The sequence below is a fragment of the Osmerus mordax genome, chromosome 6 (genome assembly GCF_038355195.1).
Source record: "Osmerus mordax isolate fOsmMor3 chromosome 6, fOsmMor3.pri, whole genome shotgun sequence".
Classification (NCBI taxonomy): domain Eukaryota; kingdom Metazoa; phylum Chordata; class Actinopteri; order Osmeriformes; family Osmeridae; genus Osmerus; species Osmerus mordax.
The window spans coordinates 14,035,661-14,055,758 of NC_090055.1; the positions used below are offsets into that span (position 1 = coordinate 14,035,661).

Genomic DNA, 20,098 nt, shown 5'->3' on the forward strand with positions numbered 1-20,098 from the left:
CTAGTTCTTATCCTCTATATGGTATGATAGTTCAGGTGTGTGATTTAAGATGAATATGAATGTAATATAAATATGCATATGACAACAATTTTGTGGCACCGAATGGAATAATTACTCGAGCTGGAAAGAGTCAAATGGCCAAATGATTTGTGTTGTTATTATATATAAGTGGAACCATCCACTAATTGTCCACACATTTGGCCGGCCAAAGAAAACCAACGCACTCATGGACCGGACGCTTCCCTTGCACACGTTCCTCCCTCCTTTCTCGTGTGGTTCAGAATGGCTTCGCGAAAGGATTCCGGCGCTACTCCGACTGCCACAATGGCTTCAACGGGGAACACTTTGGACTCTCCCGTAAAGCAGATACAGATAGAAGGACTGGTGAGTAGCAAATGTGAAGCGTCTGTTGTTAGCTACAAAGGCCATTACAAAGATATCTCGAAACGTGATGGCTCTGCCTAATACAATAATGTTAGCCTACCATCATGGCGGGCACCAAACGCCTCGTCCCGCCGGAGTGGATAGCTGAAATCCACTCTGTCTGTATTCAAAGATTGCGATATTATGTAAACACTGCAGAATCTAGGGCTGTCCCCGACTAAGATTTTCTTTGGTCGACCAAGACTCCACTAAAACGTCTGAAAATCGACTAATCGAAATTTGAAACGCTTTTATTTTCACAAAAAAAAAAACGTACTAACATGTTCCCGATCTGACTCAATGGCTGCTGGACATTGCAGATTCAGCCGCTAATAGCCTACTAATAATAAGACTCCTATCACCAGTCCTGTTGTAACTTTATGCCGATGGCATTTAGTAGCCTATCTTTTACAATGTACTACAAATTAAAGATATTGTTTGTTTAACATGCAAATCATCAGAGCGCGCTTATCACTGCCTGAAAACTTGCAGCATGCGAACTTACGTAGAAGCTGAGTGGGGAACGGTGCAACAGAAAGATTTTGTTGTCTTGGCCGGAGAAGATAATGTCATTAGATTTGGATGTAATTCTTATAATAGGCATATTCATTTTTCAACCCAGCGCGTAAGCATGAGCGAAGTAGTGCTAGTCCAACTTACGTTTTTCAGGTGGTAGGCTACATCATATTCGACGTCGAACTATGAAAAATAAACCGTTGTTGGCAGAGTTTGCGTTCAACGTTTTTCGAGTCACCCGGTACTTTGTAAATGTAAATGTACTTTAATGAAATGCTGCCATACCACAGATTTCTTTGCCATTTTGACTAATAACACAGACAAAGTAGGCTATGGCAGAGCTTGTAGTTCGGCAGCCAATTGTGCTCGTGCCTTGTGCAAAATACCAAAACAAAACAAAGCGCAGATTAACGAAAGGGAAAACAGTTACACCTTTTCTTTTAAATTATATATTTTCAGAGTTGCTTTATTTGTCTTAAATAATATAATCTACAATTTCTGTAGAACATTGAGTTAATTCAGCAATGATGACACAAGCGGGAATCAGATCTCACACTGCCATATGGCAGCTCGACGAAAAAAATCTTAGTCGACAAGCATATCCACCAGAAAATTGACTAGTCGACTGAGTGGGGACAGCCCTAGCAGAATCATGTACATAAAAGCACAGTTCTGTGCGAATTAGATTATTTTTGTGGTGGAGGCAGGGGAAGAGCCAGACATTTTAAACATTAGGGGCTTTGCCCAAAACCTTAGTCCGAGTATCGTTTTGATGTGTGTAGATCAGACCGCCACCCCTCTCCCCTTGGCTTGAGGCAACGGCCCCGGTGGATGTAGGTGGTATTGCACTTCCGGTTAGGCACCCGGCTCGTCCGGTCGTTTTTATCCGATTAAATCCAGTCAAAATATCCAAAACTATCTCCCCCAATATTTTTTGTTCGATTCTCGAACCTGGCTCATACTACTAACTTTTTCATCGAATTATTTTTCCTGATTTTTGCGAAGTTTGAAACCAATCCGAAATGGGTAAACTAGCACCCCATTTATTTGCTTACGTCAAGAAAAGTTGCCTGCAAATGTGCCCGCGGATACGAACAGGGCACGAGCACAAAAGGAACATTATTGGGGGGGTGGGGTTAAAAATAATTCCTTCATTAATAATTTGTTACACAGAACTTTATATTAAATATTAATACAAAATGATTCACACCTTCACAAAATCAACAACAACAAACAAACAATTTCTGCATATGCAGGTAGCAACGCTAGTGCTAAATAACTATTTAACTGGTTGGCTCCATGACGCCGGGTAAGTAGCTAGGGCTCCTGAGACTGCTCAACAAAGACAAGTGGGTTCCCCTTTGTTCTTATCAGTTTAAGACATGTCCGTAAGTACCTAGCGAAAAGTAGCCTCAACTTTCCTAGACCTTTAGCGGCGGTACTAATGCTGAAGGCTTGCTGATATAGCTGTCTGTCTTACTAGAACAGCGTATGTATGCATCGTTGCTAACGTGTGCTGACGTTGTGACTGGTGTGTGTGTGTGTGTGTACGTGTATGTGAGAGAGACGCGTGAGCGACAGAGAGACGGCGGGAAAGCAGGGAAAGGAAATGCAGCTGAACAAATACGCTGCGTGTTTTAGCCTAAATAGTGTTAAAACCATTTTTTTACGAAACGCAATATGTGGTGGCTGGTGTTTATTCTGTGGTGCAACGCTGTGTTGATTCTGTGGCGCAACGCGTGTGGGAAACACTGCACTGGTATTCTTCGAGCCACTGGTGTCGAAATTCATATGTCAGTATCATTCGCACTCACATGCTCCGTTTGACATGGCGAATTGTCCGCTTCATTTTAACATGTCAGATTTGAGTATGCGATTGCTGCGTGCGTCCTGACGTGAAACTTTAGGCTACACCATTCCGGGGGGGGGGGGGTCGCGGGGCTGCAGGGCCGAAGCCAATTTGATGTGTTGAATACTCAGCACGTTTTAAAACGTATTCTTAAAATACACATTACAGTTTTAATAAATGCTCATAATAAATCATAGCATATATTGCCTAAAACCTAAGGTAAGCACAAAAATAATCAGTGATACATTTGCGACCCATTAAAAATTATGGTCGCAATGGACTTTCAAAAGATCGCAAATGCGACCATTTCGGTCGCAGTGTAATGCCTTGTATCTAACCATGTAAAATATTTCGGCCAAAACTGTATTACATCCAGAAATAGCCATGATCTCATGTTAGTTGGGTCATCTATAGCAGTTCCGTGACCATGGAGAGCGAAGGTTCGTTTCTCACTTGATTTGTCATCGATAAAGGTTCAAGAAAATAAATAAGCCGGGGGGCCCCTCAAAAAAATGTGGGAACATTTTGTGAGAGCCCTATATCCAAAATGGCTGCCGTCAGCCAAGCTGGAAATGAACTTTTTAATGGTTTTGCTCACACTGCTGCATAATACATGGTTTCTGAGACCATTTGGGTCAAGAAATTCGTAAATGATGTAGATTTATTGATTTGACCTTCAAATTCAATTGGCGGCCAATTTAACTTGAGCTGAGAACGCACCAATTTAACTTGACCTGCAGGTCAAGTTAAATTGACAGGTTAAAAGGACATGCGCTGCACGAGTGATTAATTGCGATGACGGCTCCAATAGAAGTTATAGCGAGCACATAGAACTTTATATACATTTTCGAATCAATATATTTATTCCCAGGTGTTTTGCAATTTTCTTTTCTTTTCTTTGTGCCTACACTATATATTAGCATTCCAGGTTAAGAATACCAATGGAGGCTGGATTGGAAATCGTTAATCAAACTTTTGCCTACTTGAAACATACTATTGAGAACATATTCGCTGACATGCAGTGCACGCGTGATGAACACAGCTTTAAAAAAATAATAATTATCGCTGATTTTTTTTTTGCCTTAGGCGCTCGGGATTTGTTATAGGCGCTCGGGAAAACGGCTTAGGTGCGCGTCCAAATTTTCTCTATGCAGGAAAAACCCTGAGCCGGCTGGGCTACTGTAACTGGTCTTCCCAAGAAAACTACTGAAAGACTACAGCTCATTCGCAACTCTGCAGCTAGATTATTAACCAAAACTAAAAGGAGAGAACACATTAGTCCTGTCCTAGCTACTTTACACAGGTTCCCTGTTACCTTCAGAATTTACTTTTAAAGTCCTTTTCCTCACATACAAAGCTCCAAATGGACAAGGACCTAGCTACATTGCTACCTCTCTTACTAACTACACACCAGCTAGAACACTGCGATCATCAGATGCAGGCCTATTACAGGTTACCAGTATTTATTTGACAGGATTGGAAAGGGGTTAAAACAATAAACAGCATTTCAATTGATTGAACTCGCCTAACATCAGCAACACATTTGCTGTATACAGCGATGATGCAGGGTGTTGGAAAGCTCTAACGTCGTGTTCATGGGTACTACGAAAATATTGAAAGTGGCTTTAAGTAAGATGTCAGATACAGGGCGTACACTAACCTTTTCCACTGGTTGCACTTGCGCTACTAACCTTTTCAGTTACTGGCGCATAACATGATTTGGTCACACAAATTATTCATAGTAAGCCGCTCTGGATAATAATGAACAATAATGAACCTGTATTGCATACAGATGTGCACTGTAAGGTTCCCATGGCATGAAAATGTCACTGTGAGGTTATTTAACATTAAAGGAGACATGACATGCTGTTTTTGGATGCTTTTATATAGGCCTTAGTGGTCCCCTAATACTGTATCAGAAGTCTGTTTCCCAAAATTCAGCCTTGGTGCATAATTACAGCCACTACTAGCAGTCCCACAAGGAGCTTTCCTCAGAACGCGCTGTTTTGGTGTCTGTAGCTTTAAATGCTAATGAGGAGCGGAGGGGCGGCACCATGCGCTAATGTTTACAATGGATGTATCGCAATGGCTGTAGCCCCGTTGCTGTAAGATGCCTCGAATTTGCCCATTCTCATCTGATAACCCTGGTTTGCAGAGGTACACACTCAGTCATTTCAATGAGGGGAAAGGCGGATATCGCATGCGCCATAACACCAACAGCAGAACGGTTATCCAAATAACACAAGTGTACAACACTCACGTTACAGCATGTGTATTCACACACATACTTGATGCTATCTACCTTTCCATTAGCGACAGTAACTCAGCTGTTAGCTGCAGAGCTAATGTTACAGCCACATTCTAAGGGTAGCAAGCTAGGTAACCATATACAGTAAAGCTACAAAATGATATAGAGTTAGTTAACTTACTTGTCCGAGGTTAGTAGCTGGACGAAGGAGAGTTAGTACTGATACAGAATTTAATTTCAGCCAGTTTTGTATTAGCTCAAGTTGAGGAAACAGTCGTGGCTGAAGTGTTTGGCGCAGACATGCAAAACAAATGGTGTGTTTTGCATGCACCTACAACAGAAGGTGTGTAGGTGCATTTCCAGAGAAAATAAAATTAAGATACTGGGTCTTCAGAGGCTCGGATCAAGGAATTGTAAAAAGATTTTTGTTTTCCTTTGTACTTCCAAACTGAGCAAATGTAATGCTTCGTTCGTTTGCAAGCCATGATGTCTCTCGAGGATAAAAACACTTGCACGGTCGTAGCTCAGTTTCTTATGGGCGGGCCAGATTCTCAGGGCGGGCGAAGCAGAGAGAGGGGAGGTAACCTTCCTCCATGTGACGTAACAAAGAGATTTTCAAACAGAGCAATTGAGCTTTCATTTTCTGAAAGGCAGGCTAGGGGAACTCATATTAATGTTAAATAACCTCCTAAAGTGAAGTTTTCATGTCATGTCACCTTTAAAGTTCCCCTAGCCTGCCTTTGGTCCCCCAGTGGCTAGAAATTTCGATAGGTGTAAACCAAGCCCTGGGTATGTTTCTCCGCCTTTGATAAAATAAGCTCAAATGCTTAGATCTGAAAATCTTATGTTGTCATAAGGGGAAAGGTTACCTTCCCTTTCTCTGCTTTGACCGCACAGAGAATTTGGCCCCCCCAATGAGAAGATGAGCTACGACTGTGCGAGCGCGATATTGTTTTTTCCTCGAGAGACATCATGGCTTGCAATGGCAGTTAACCCACACCACATCTCCTCCTCATAGCATTTACAGCTATAGACACAGAAATGGCACGTTCTAAGGAAAGCTCATTGTGGGACTGCTCGTAGTGGCTTTAATTCTGTACCAAGGCTGAATTTCGGGAATGAGACTTAAGATACAGTATTGGGGGACCACTAAGGCCTATATAAAAGCATCAAAAAACAGCATGCTATGGGACCTTTAATTACTTGCCATCTTTTAAACCACATGCCTTCTTGTTTTCGTTAACATTAATTGTGATAGATTTACTGCAATAGAAAATACAGTAGGCCTACATTATGAAGTGCAAAATGAATTTATTTTAAATTTCAGCATGTTATGGTTGGGGCACAGATGGGCAGACTCCTGAACACTTACTCTTATCTCCCAAATAAACGTACCGGTACGTTTATTTTTTTACCCGAAAAATCCATCCGGTACGTGCTTATTTTGGACGGTACGTTTATTTTTTGGGGGAAAATCGAGACATAATTTTAGAAAATTCCATGCATTCTTTTCGGAAGGGAAGATAAATTTGAACTCTTTGATGTGAAAACGTAGCTAGCTACCTTAGCTAGCTAGCTACTGGCAAGTAGCTTACATTAGCTAACGACGTTAGCTACCAACTGAAGGTTGTCTGTGCAAGCTAGTAAATGTTAGCCAGAGCCTCATTATGGCTCTGATGTTAGCTCTAGCTACTGTACACTCACATAACGGTTCCCATTCAGCACACCAGCATGACAGTCACAACCTATAGACAACGAGCCTCTCATCGTCAAATAAAAATCCCAGGGTATTTACTTTTTTATATTTGCGAACTCAAGTAAAGTAAAAAAGACATTTACCTTTAGCCTTCTGCTGTTGTGTCAGTGTCAACTACGTGGTTACAGGTATATCACAGCACCTGCAATTGTGCTGCGCGGCAGTCGTGTCTACTATAAGTTTGTTTAGGTATACCAGTAGTCATGGTATGTTTGTTATTTGACAGCTTTGTAACTGTATTTCCAAGCTACAGGCATTGAAGTATTTTCCTAGCAATGCTTTATTTGGTAGTGGTTGTCATGTAGTCACTGTAAGCTGTTTTAGGAAAAGTTATAGTACTAGTACATGTATGTTTGTAACTAGACAGACTCTTTTCTTTTTTTTTTTTACTTTGTAATAACTATGTATTTCCAAATTACAAGTGTTGAAGTATTTTCCTAGCAATGCTTTGTTTGCTAGTGGTTTTCATGTTAGTCATATCGACTAAGTTTTTGAGAAAGTACCAGTACTATATTTGTAACCAAACAGCCTCTTTAAAAAAAAGAATTCTAACAATGATTATGTATTTCAAACCAACAAGTGTTGAAGTTTTTTCCTAGCAATGGTATATTTGCTGTCCATTTCTATTCCTGATTGCAAGTGACAGTAAAAGATGCGCACTTACACTGGTAGGAACACATTTTGATAGCATATGGACACAGTTTGCGTGTTGATTTGGCAATTTTCCTGGAGGTACTTTTATTCCGGGGGGTACTTTAATTAGATTTTGAGGATTTGTCTGGGGGGTACTTTTATTTCATTTTTTTTTTTTTTTGGGTGATAAGAGTAAGGAAAAATAACGCCCACATGCAGTCGGAGGTGTTGCTGCATCACGGTATATGTAGGCCCAACCTGTCTCGACACATCGCGTGCTTCATGCCGTCATTGTGAAGCTTCAATGTTTTGTGTTTGAATTGTTTTGACGCTGTTACAAATTTAGACAGTCTTGCAATTGAAGGCCCACAGAATTTATAGAACACACAGTGCATTGCTCGTCTTGGTAACTTAGCTCTAACCATTGCTGCCGCCGTCAGTATTGACAGTATTGCCATGGCAATACTACTTTTGAAACAAGTATTGCCTCATTTGCCTGGAAATACTACTTTTTCGCAGACCTTATGAGGTTTATTTAATTTAGAACACTTAAGTAAACTGTAATGACAACCACATTTGATGTAGTGAGGAATCTGAAGTGATACGAAAAATGTGACTTTTCAATAGGCTACACGTTGCGCCTTGCGCTGGCGAAAAAGTTTGGCAATACTACCTATACGCTGGTAATGGCACCTATGACCACTGGTGTTCTTTGAGCCACTGGTGTCAAAATTCATATGTCCGTATCATTCTAACTCACATGCTCCGTACATGGCGAATTGTCCGCTTCATTTTAACCCGTCAGATTTGAGGAGCCTATATGCCATTGCTGCGTGCGTCTGGACAAGAGGTAGATTATTATTTTTTAAATCAACTTTAGGCTACACCATTTCGGGAGGGGGGCGAGGGGGTCGCAGGGCTAAAGCCAACTTGATGTGTTGAATGTTCAGAGCACGTCGTTTTAAAATTTATTCTTAAAATACACATTACTGTTTTAACAAATGCTCATAATAAATCATATTTTTTTATTATTTTTTTATTAAAATTAAAAATTTCGATCGCAATGGCATTTCAAAAGGTCGCAAATGCAACCATTTCGGTCGCAGTGTAGTGCCGCTGAGATATTAGATACATTAACTGTAAATTAACAACGATGAAGAGAAGTGTCAAGAATAAGAAAAGATGAAGAATATGAACCGTTCTAAATATATAAATACTCATTCTCAGATTTAGTCAGTTTGCTTCAGATTCTTGGAAATCAATATTCTCAGGTCATCTGCGTGGCCCAAACCGAGGTCCGGATCACTTGAGTCCAAAATATAAATTGCAAATAATTAGAGAACAAAGATTTGTGAAGTCAAATTTAATGCATTGAAACCCTGTAGCTGGATATTCAAGCCCTCTAGCAAGGCATCCATTGAACATTTTGTTCATGGCCAGAAATAGCAATTTCCTAGGACTAAATGATGGTTGTCCATCACCATATTTCACAGTATTTGTGTTAAGAAACACAGGTCCCTCTACCTTTTGTATGCACATACATTTGGCGACTCCCAGATGTAGTATTAACTTTTTTTTGCAATACTTATGCTTTGCCACCAGGGGACACAATTGCTTCATTGGTAGACACATTTTACCAGTGACTTTCAGCAGCGAGAGCACAGCTATTTGCTTTGCTTTTAAGACCAGGACCTTGACTTGCCAGCAGTAACATCTTTTTTTCAATATCCTCAATAAATTGCCATTGCCGACTGCAGAGCAGAGTTTCAGTATGTGCATATAATTAACAGGGTTTTTCCTGCATAGAGAAAGTTTTGGCGCGCGCCAAAGCCGTTTTCCCGAGCGCCAATGACAAATCCTGAGCGCCAAAGGCAAAAAAAAGTCTGTGATAAAAGAATAAAATAAAAGCGGTGTTCATCACGCGTGCAATGCATGTCAGCGAATATGTTCTCAATAGTATGTTTCAAGTAGGCTACAGCCGAACCTTCTTTCTGTTTTGATCAATAGTAATCGAGTTGATAAGTGTGTAATCTTGTCTAATCAATACGCAACTGTGAGGTGCGCAAATGGACAGAGTGGCCACTAAACTGTCGTTCCGCTGCGAGGGCCAGCCCGACGTGCACGAATACACCTGTACAAATGCAAATGAAATTTCCACTCAAAATGCTGACAAAAGTTTGATTTACGATTTCCAACGCAGCCTCCATTGGTATTCTTAACCTGGAATGATAATATATAGTGCAATGTTTCCTCTATGACTAAATTTCTGCCGCCACGGTATCAGAAATCAGACAAAATTTTAGGCCGTCTATCAGCAGTGATTGTTAGAGTGCATGTCGGAGAATTGCACGGACATGCCCTTCACACCGCAGTTGAGATTGCGTGTGTGCGTCCTTGAGAACTTTAAGTCGTATAACTGATGTTGTCAGTTCATGTAAGCCTGTTATTGTATAAGTATATAGTTCTTGCAAATTTAAATCAAGTTAACTGGCGATTTTCGTTGTTTGTATTCTTCCCCTGCTTGCTAAATTGCACATGTCTGTTGATTCGATAGCGATTGCTGCCCTTGCTCAGGTTTGTATTTTAGGTGCATTATTATGCTGAAGTAGTTTTAATTAATAAAAAGTGGGTTTATTGTTATTATTTGCAATTAGATGCAAAACACCTGGGAATAAATACATTGATTAGAAAAAAGAAAAAAAAAGTGTATGTATGTGTGTGTATATATATGTATATGTGTATATATGTGTATGTGTATGTGTATGTGTATGTGTATGTGTGTATATGTGTATATGTGTATATGTGTATATATATGAAAAAAAAGTGTATATATATACACACACACACACACACACACACACACACACACACACACACACACACACACACACACACACACACACACACACACACACACACACACATACTCGTCTTTCCCCCTCAGGGGGTCCGCTAGATTTTAGCCCACATATGGGGCCCACCCTTTCCAATGGTCCTACACCTCTGTAAAAAATCAGGGAATGTAAAGTGCAGTTCCTAATCACAAATACCACTTCAAAGTAACATAATTCACAACTTTGGTACACCAGTGTTATGGACACTTGTGGGGTCATGTTTTTAGCGTACAGCAATTGTGGGGACCACATTTACACACATATACACGTTTCTAGCTTTTGTATCTTAGAGGGGACAGACAGTCAAATGTTTTCTAGCTTTTGTATCTTAGAGGGGACACAGTCAATAAACTATCTGGAGACAACTGTTTTTCGTATTTTGTCCTTGATTGGTAGGTGAAATTGCAGGACTTTGTGATTTACATTTTTATTTCAACTTCTACATCTGGCATCTAGTCTCCCATGCTCTTCTCCCTCAACAATAACCAACCTCCTGAACATCAAGTCAAGATCAGTCACTGTGTAGTTAACCTCAGTAAGAAACTGTCATTAGGTAGACTGGGCAGTACTCACAAAACACTAATTTGTTCACAACATTTATTGAACTATTTTTTTTTTTTACCATTTATGAACTTATTAAACCAGTGTTATGACTGTATTCCTACAAAGTAGGATCCCTCCCTCCCTCCCTCCCTCCCTCCCTCCCTCCCCATGTATTTCTCAAAGATAACAAACACTTCATTGGAATCCTCCCTCCCTCACATTTTCCTTCTTAGGGAACAAATACGGTTTTTGATATAAAATGTTACTGCTTTCCAGTCTCTATTTCTTAGGGCTTGAGGTTCAGCAGTGATGCAGCGCTGACAGTCCATTTTTCCTGGAACTTTCTGCATCACTATGAAGTTGTTCAGATGCTTTTCTACGGCAGCCGATTCCTCTGGCATCCAGCTTCGTTTCACAGAAGTTTGTTTACCTAAGTGGACATACAAAGCTTTTATCATTCTTTCAGATGATTCCAATCACTGATCACTTTCCTCTGTTCTAACCATTAAGTCAACACGTGAAATGCCCAACAAGAAACTCGCCATCAATCTCCTTAATTTTGCTAAGCTCACCTCTCTTTTTTCCAGTCTCGTCTGTGCTTTGGTCGTCCCTTGTGGAAGTACATGATAGTGGGTCTTCCCTGCAAGCATCTCCTGACCCTTGTGCTCCTGGAGTACGGGCACCTAGATACAGAAGGTTTTATAATACAGATAAATCATAATCTTTAAGATGCCACCTATTACATCTCTTCTAAACAGTATGATTTCTCTGAACTCGCCTCTTTTTTTTGCTGACTTCTTCTTGAGCTTGCCTTTGTTTTGGTCATCACATTCTTGCATGGAGGTCACCCTGTCCCCATCTTCTGACCTCTGTGTTTCTGGCATACTGGCATGTTCTGTAGGCACCGAAAATATTTAGATCAACTAACCTTAATTGTCAATAAAACTGTCAAGACTAGGATGTTTATCATGCATACTAAGTAAAATGGTGAGAACTAGTGAAATCTACAGGCATTCAACTTTCCAAATCAACATGCAATGGTCATACATTTTCATATCTAATAAATCAGATCATAACGCATTAAGAAAAACAATCACACACACCTCCAACGTCTTGGTCTGAACACACCTCCATGGATTCATCCGCCATCTGCATCTCTGTGTCAATATCAACAGTCTCTAAAATGGTAATCGACAATAGGCATGAGTTGGAAAGCTAAAACTTGTGATGAACTCCCCCGGCACATGGATACCAAAGCACTACAAAAATGTGGTCTAATTTATATAAATACTTAACCTAAACATTTTATGGTTATGGTTAATTCTAGCTCTTTTCACCAGTATGTAATGTTCTGAGTATGACAACTTCTTACTACCATACCTGAATTCTCTGTACTTGATTCAAATTGTTATTACATTATGCTCCTTTAACTTCCCACATTAAAAAAATGACATCCACATATCTGAACAGTTAAAATTCAAAATATACTGTTATATTTTCACCATATAATTGTGCACTAAGACTAAAATGTATTTTAGACTTAATACCATTTGGATCAATGTGAATCTCATCCAGACTTTTCCCTTTGTATTCTCCAAGCCGTCCCTGTTCTAGTGCCATGAGAACTTTGCTTATTTTAGCAAGCTGGAGAGTGCCCTCTGGAAGGTGGTAGTGCTTTCTGTGGACGTCAATGTTATGTCCAAGAAAATCTGCCAACTGATCAAGTTCTGTAGTCTTGAGATTCAGAACGGTTGAAAGAGTTGCAATGTGTTTTCTCAGTTTCGTTGAGGTTAGTGCTTTGCGGTTTTTGACATCAACACATTCATGCACAAACTGTCTTATGCAGTCACAACCCCTGATGTAATGGACCGATTTTGGCAACACAAACAAGAATCCATTTTCTTTCAGCACACCACATTCTTCTCGCTTCTCAATCAACATATCGAGCGATTCCCTCATCAGTGGAGTGAGAAGAACAGGGACTTTCCTTCCTCTCTTTCCTACTATGGTTATCCGGATAAAATGTTTGCAAAGCTTCTGTTCGAGTTCTGTGAGAGCTAAGTTAACATCTTCATGTGCCTCTGATACATCTCTTGTTAAATACGAAGTCAATGGCATTCTGGACACTTCTCCTTCCCTCCGGCGGTTGAAAAGGATTACTTGCGCCAGGGTCACCTTAGTGAGGTCTTTCCAGTTCTGGGGTGAAACCTCTTCTTTCAGGGCATTCAAGTGGTGCTGCTGTTTTGCAGACAAATGAGAATGGAGATTCAGGACATCCTCTGTGAAGGGCAAGAGTTGAGGAGCATTCCATTTGGACTGATTAATTTGAGTTAGAGCTTGGCTTGCTATGTCAAATCTCCAACTCTCTTTGTATAGCTGTGCAAATTCGTCTGCATTTTGAACTGCTTCCTTATCTTTTTTTTTCAAGCCTTCAGATTTTATAAACATGGCCAAAGAATGCAAGTTGTGTCCAACTTTTGCGAGCGTAAGTTGGACGGTCAAATTTTCCAGTTTCATCACTTAACCCAGCCACGTGTCTTGCAGCTGTAACAGCGTGGTTATAGTTTTCAGGTTTGATAAGCTCTCTCATTGTCTTCACAGGTGTAACTTCTTCCGCTGCTAGCATCAGCCGCTAGCATCAGCCTAGCAAGCTCTCTCAGCTTTTGTCTTATGTACTGGTGCTGGCTGGTTGCCCTTTCATTCTTTGTGAACAGTCTTTTCCCATACTCTAAAATACAGCAGTCTTTTTTAACGGCAAGAGTAATCTTGTCTTGAATCATACAATTTAAGAACTTCCAGTATGCATCGTTAAATCCAGTTGGAGCAGGTTCAGCAAAAGCACACAGTGCTTGGACCCTTGTCTTACCTGGTTTGGAGGTCAGCCTCTCAGGGTTCAATTTGCAGACCTGAAAATGTCGCCACATTGTTCTTTTTTTGAACAATCCAGAGCAGTACACACAATGCAAAAACTCATGTCCTTCCGTTTCTTTCTTTGGCTGCTTGCATGGTACGAGTTTGCCTTTCTTACTCTCCAAGACCTCCCTGTTATTCACACAGTTACCTTTATTTCGGATATAGTCCAATTGCACTTTTCTTTCTTTTGAGTTTTTTGTAAAACTAAGGGCTTTTGCAACATCGATCTCATTGCTGTGCTTACGCTGCAAGTGTCTGGACATTTTTTGAACTACTTGTTTACAATAAAGGCAGTGGTGTTTCTTGTTGTATCTCCTAGAACCATCCTCATTTTTTGAAGCAGGACTGGCAAAGACAGATGGCATTGAAACACTTGACTCCTTATTAGTACATGTTTGCTCTATTTCCTTGTCATCAAGATTGACCATGCTATGCTTTGAGCTGCTCTGACGTGTAGACTTTGATCTGCTCTGACTCGTAGATGTCATTTTGTTATTTATATTTTCCTGGGAAATCGTTAAGCTGCAGTCACTGTCTGTGCTTTCCTCATTAGGATTGGGTGCGTATTCTTCCCCACTATCATCACTTGAGTCTAACAACTCATCTCCTATAGGACTCATTTGAATCTTGAAAGAAAAAAAAGACGGTAAACTTAAAAAGATATGTCAGACTATGTACAACACAAGTACATTTACAAATAATGTGATACTGGTAAAACTTAGTGTAACAGCTTGAGTGTAAAATGTAGAATAAAGCATTAAAATGCACACCCATGGCTATCCCTAGCGGCTGAGTTTGGTCAAGCAAAAATCCCTAATTTGCACGTTTGCCTCTCTAGTTAATAAACTTGATTTTGAGAAGCACTACCCTTTAAGCGAAAAGAGTAAAAGGTGGCTTACAAGATGGCCTATGCTTGTTCTTGCCCTTAGTGAAGCGAGTCTGAGTGAGGGATCCGTTGTATTGTCATCCATCTGCAACAAGACAGTTGTACATTTTCACTCACATCCTAATAAAATAAATAACTAGAGAAAAGATGGTTTGGGAAATTCAACATATTGGTATTCAAAGCATTAACGGCATACCAGAGTGTCTTTAGTCTTTACATCAGTTTCGTCCGATTGGACACTTGAACAATAGTTAAGAGACTCCTCATAGTCAGTGTCTTCCACTATGCTCTCATTTGAATCATAGAGAGCATCATTATAGTCTGGTACTCTGTCAATCATCTGAAAGAAGAGAATTGTCAAGGTATAGTCAGTATGGTCAGATCCTATTAAAACCAATCACAAGGGAAAGGGCAAATTGTGTAACATTATTTTACAGGTATTCAAAATATCAAAGGCATACCAAAATGCTTTTTGTCCTCCTCAGCATTGGCACAACTGGATGTAGACCCAGGTTATTCAAAAAATAATTGGTTTCATCCGTTTCATCAGCTTCATCCGTTTCATCCGTGTCCGGATAATCAACTAAAGAAAAACCTCTGACAGTACACATCTAAGTAAAATGAAAAACAAAATCAGGTTATCCAACGCCACCACCGGCTGTCCCTCATAACCATAGAGGACGCAGATACGGCTACTATCCTTAAGGGCCCGCTCACCAATGTCAGTCTGATTGCTACAGAGACAGAACTACATACATATCTACATAACACCATTACCTCTGGGCTAGCATCATCACTGGACGTCGTATGGTTAAGGCACGCCTCAGTCTCTACTCCCACAGCAGGAGCCTGCAAGATAGAAAAGCAAGGCTCATTAAGATCTGGTCAATATTGTTTGAATGGATATCTACAAAAGTCACAACTGAAAACCATTTCTGAATTAGCATCACTTAAAGCCAGGTGCAAGACCTGGTCTTTTCTAGATGTCTCAATAACACACAGGGGGCTGCAATGGATCACATTCAAAATATTGGTTATAAACACTCAACAGCTCAACATGCGCAACATTATGGCTCTAACAACTGGAGTTTAGATACTGAAAGGTGTTGGCCAAATGGTTTAAAATCACTGACAATGTCATCTACACGGGAGGGCCCCATAAGGACAAGACTAGTTTCCAAGAAGAGTGTGTGTGAAGTTAAAAGGACCCCATGAGGACAAGACTAGACACCAAGATGTGTGTGTCTGAAGTTTAAAGGACCCCATGAGGACAAGACTAGCAACCAAGTGTGTGTGAGGTTAACTCCATCTGAATCCAAAATCCAAATCCATGCCCAGAGCCCCACGAGGGCTAGACTAGAAAGGAAGGTGTGTGTCAGATTAACCCCGCTCCCTCAATCAGAGGTCTACCGATCACTCAAAACGAGTGAGCCTGCTTGAAAAGCTCTATCAGAAATGCAATGTGAACACCTAACTTTCTTGATCATGGAAGTCCATAGGATAGGAATAAGCCATTCTGGTCCTGGAGGTCAAAACACTTCTGGTTTTCCTGTTTTACATGGCTGGTGCTGACATTCACCTGATAATCAAGCTCTGAATCCCTCTATTCAGAAGGATGGAAACCAGAAGTGTTTTGGCCTTCCAGGATGGGAATTGCCTATCCCTCACAGACTGCACAGGTCACCTACAGTCAACACAGTGTGTGACAATGGTGACCGTCTACATAAGTCCCTTACCTCTGGGCTAGCATCGTCACAGGACGGCATATGGTTAAGGCACGCCTCAGTCTCTACTCCCACAGCAGGAGCCTGCAAGATAGAAAAGCAAGGCTCATTAAGATCTGGTCAATATTGTTTGAATGGATATCTACAAAAGTCACAACTGAAAACCATTTCTGAATTAGCATCACTTAAAGCCAGGTGCAAGACCTGGTCTTTTCTAGATGTCTCAATAACACACAGGGGGCTGCAATGGATCACATTCAAAATATTGGTTATAAACACTCAACAGCTCAACATGCGCAACATTATGGCTCTAACAACTGGAGTTTAGATACTGAAAGGTGTTGGCCAAATGGTTTAAAATCACTGACAATGTCATCTACACGGGAGGGCCCCATAAGGACAAGACTAGTTTCCAAGAAGAGTGTGTGTGAAGTTAAAAGGACCCCATGAGGACAAGACTAGACACCAAGATGTGTGTGTCTGAAGTTTAAAGGACCCCATGAGGACAAGACTAGCAACCAAGTGTGTGTGAGGTTAACTCCATCTGAATCCAAAATCCAAATCCATGCCCAGAGCCCCACGAGGGCTAGACTAGAAAGGAAGGTGTGTGTCAGATTAACCCCGCTCCCTCAATCAGGGGTCTACCGATCACTCAAAACGAGTGAGCCTGCTTGAAAAGCTCTATCAGAAATGCAATGTGAACACCTAACTTTCTTGATCATGGAAGTCCATAGGATAGGAATAAGCCATTCTGGTCCTGGAGGTCAAAACACTTCTGGTTTTCCTGTTTTACATGGCTGGTGCTGACATTCACCTGATAATCAAGCTCTGAATCCCTCTATTCAGAAGGATGGATGGAAACCAGAAGTGTTTTGGCCTTCCAGGATGGGAATTGCCTATCCCTCACAGACTGCACAGGTCACCTACAGTCAACAGTGTGTGACAATGGTGACCGTCTACATAAGTCCCTTACCTCTGGGCTAGCATCGTCACAGGACGTCGTATGGTTCAGGCACGCCTCAGTCTCCACTGTCACATAGGGAGCAAGTGTTTTTGTCACCTGGAATTTTAGATAAAAAAAACAAGAACTAATACATCAGATCATAGAGCTGAGAGATTATATGGATATCCTCATACACATATATAAAGACCTATATATTTTAATTGATTGTTGACTTCCTTTTACCATCGAGAGAAATACAAATTGGCTGGACTAGACGTGTTCAAACACTATAAATGATCAAAATATGCAACCATATCTTATCTAAATCACTCACTTTTTCACGCCATGGCCATTTTGAATCCCCATAGTTGTAATTTATTTCAGTTCCTGCTTCTATATTTTGTACAGCAAATAGGCACAAATGTGGCATGCCATTTACTATGATTTTTTTCATTATGCAGTTTGGAGATTTGTGGTTGTCATTTACTAATCTTCCAAGAGATCCGTCTTCACTGGTTGCAATTATACTAAAAAGGTAAAAGTGTCGCAAATTAACTGACTGCATGACGTGATGGGAGGATGCCATGGTCTAGATTAATCTATTCCCATTAACCTTAAGTATCAATACTCAATCTGTGATTGCTGTTATAATCAAAAACTGATTCACTAAGCAGGTGATTAAAATATTGTTGCTTTTACTTATGCTTTTAACTATTCAATTAACTATTGGTTTTAGATTTAAACTACTTAAATGTCACTGATGTCTACCAAATATTTAACTTGACATGCTTACCACCAGTTACGTTTCTGCCATTCAAATTCAAACAGAAAAGTACACTCCGTCTGTGAGTAGTTTCTTGACTGGCATTCTTCCAATGATACAAGTTCACCCCTGTACTCCAACACGAAAGCACCTGATTCAATGGGCTAGGTGGTGAACACTCCTCTACCTATAAGGTCACAAATAAATGTACATGGCTGTTTGCATCATGGGTTCAATCATGCGCCAAACAAATAAAATCATAAATATAGTTACAAGGAACAACTTGGATTCCTCCTGAAAGTTGCGTACAATTTGAAAATTGACATGGTATAGACACATGTATATTTAAACTTATTTGAAACAATATCCCATTTTTAAATTTAAAAAATCCTACCTTTGTAGCTGTCAATGAATCTTTCCACAAACAATGGCTTGTCCCTCGATGACAAAATATGTGAAGTTGCATCATCAACAGGCCGCATCCTCTTCCTTTTGATCATTGTGTCTGGAGTTTTAAATAATTACACAGGTATCCAACATCATCTTTTGATAACTTATCAAATGGATGTCCAACATCAAACCCCAAATTACCTTTAGATCACTCATGCAAACTTGAAATGATTAAGGCCAGGTACCCCATTTTTTTTTTATTAATCACATCAGAATGAGATGCTTCAGGTCTGCCTGTCATTTTTCACACAGCATGAAGGGGAACATCCATGTCCAAATACATCCCCCTCACACCACTATCTTATCTATTATGCATATTTTTATCTATCTCCCAATCAACCGATCCCCCCACCCCCAATTTACCTATCGATCCCCTCAAACTATCATCCTATCTACCTACATCACCCCCGATCCCCCTCGCCCTCCATCTCGGTCTACCTATCTTGGCTTAGTTGGTTGGTGCTAAATATCTAACGCTACCCCGCTTATTTTTACTACCCTCAGTGATGCAGTTCAACTCAAAAGCACTACTCAACATTACGTGTACACGTCCTTTCGACTAAAATCGCATGAATGATTGTAATAATTAATGTGTTCTCTATCACTTCAGTTAGCATAAAAAGTTAGCTAAATCGCTAGCTTTAACTTAACAGGCAGGTGTATGGATGGTTATAAAGCCTAGCAAGCCAACTAATAATTACCACCTTCATTAATGCAATTTCACTTTACTTGATGTGTTGTACTGCTGTGAGTAAAACTGATTTAGCAAAATTTGAAACAATTCGTTGGCTTTAGAGCTAGCGTTAGCTGTCATGATATAGCTAGCTAGCTAATAATTACTAGCCTACCTTCCTGAATGCAATTTCACTCTAAAGCACCACGACATATCATACATACACATCTTAGTAAGATGATCTTACTACTCACCTCCGTTTTAGTTTTGCTGTGAAGTGGTTCCATGGACAAATAAGTAGCGTTAGCTCTCTCATATGCAATTAGGTCTTCAGAACACGTGTATCGTCAAACGTTGATAAGATAAGAGATAAGATAAGAGTCGACTGACACGCACGCGCGACAAGCTACAAGATTGGTTAAGGGCGGGACTTCTGTGATTCTATTGGCTAAGCGCGCGGTAAGAGCGGGACTCTGTAACACATCCGGAAGTGTGTGTGTGTGCTGCAGTACCGCGAAGATCCTTCAGGGGCAATATAGAGCAAAAAAATAACACACACATACACACCCTTAACTCATATTTGCTACATTTCGGGACATTCAAAGAAAAATCGACAGGCATATCAGGGGAGCCTCCTGAGCTAGTTTAAATGATAATCGGTGTGGGGCCCACCATTTTGGGCCCCACAAGGTTTTTGGGCCCCGTCCTACTGGTGGGCTCCCTGTCTTTGGATCCCTTAAAGTAACAAACACGAGGCCACACACACACACACACACATATGTATATGTATATGTATATATATATATATGTGTGTATATATATATATATATATATATATATATATGTGTATGTGTGTGTATATATATGTGTGTATATATATGTGT

At 40.4% G+C, this 20,098-nt stretch overlaps 1 protein-coding gene across 1 annotated transcript in view; it reads left to right on the forward strand.

The window, feature by feature from the left end:
- The first annotated feature begins 228 nt into the window (after positions 1-228).
- Positions 229-20,098, forward strand: part of LOC136944686 (eukaryotic translation initiation factor 3 subunit H) — a 61,169-nt gene continuing 41,299 nt past the window's right edge. The window contains exon 1 of the mRNA XM_067238544.1: positions 229-384. Within this exon, the coding sequence (XP_067094645.1) occupies positions 283-384 (102 nt within the window). The 5' untranslated portion in view covers positions 229-282. The remainder of the gene's footprint in view (positions 385-20,098) is intronic.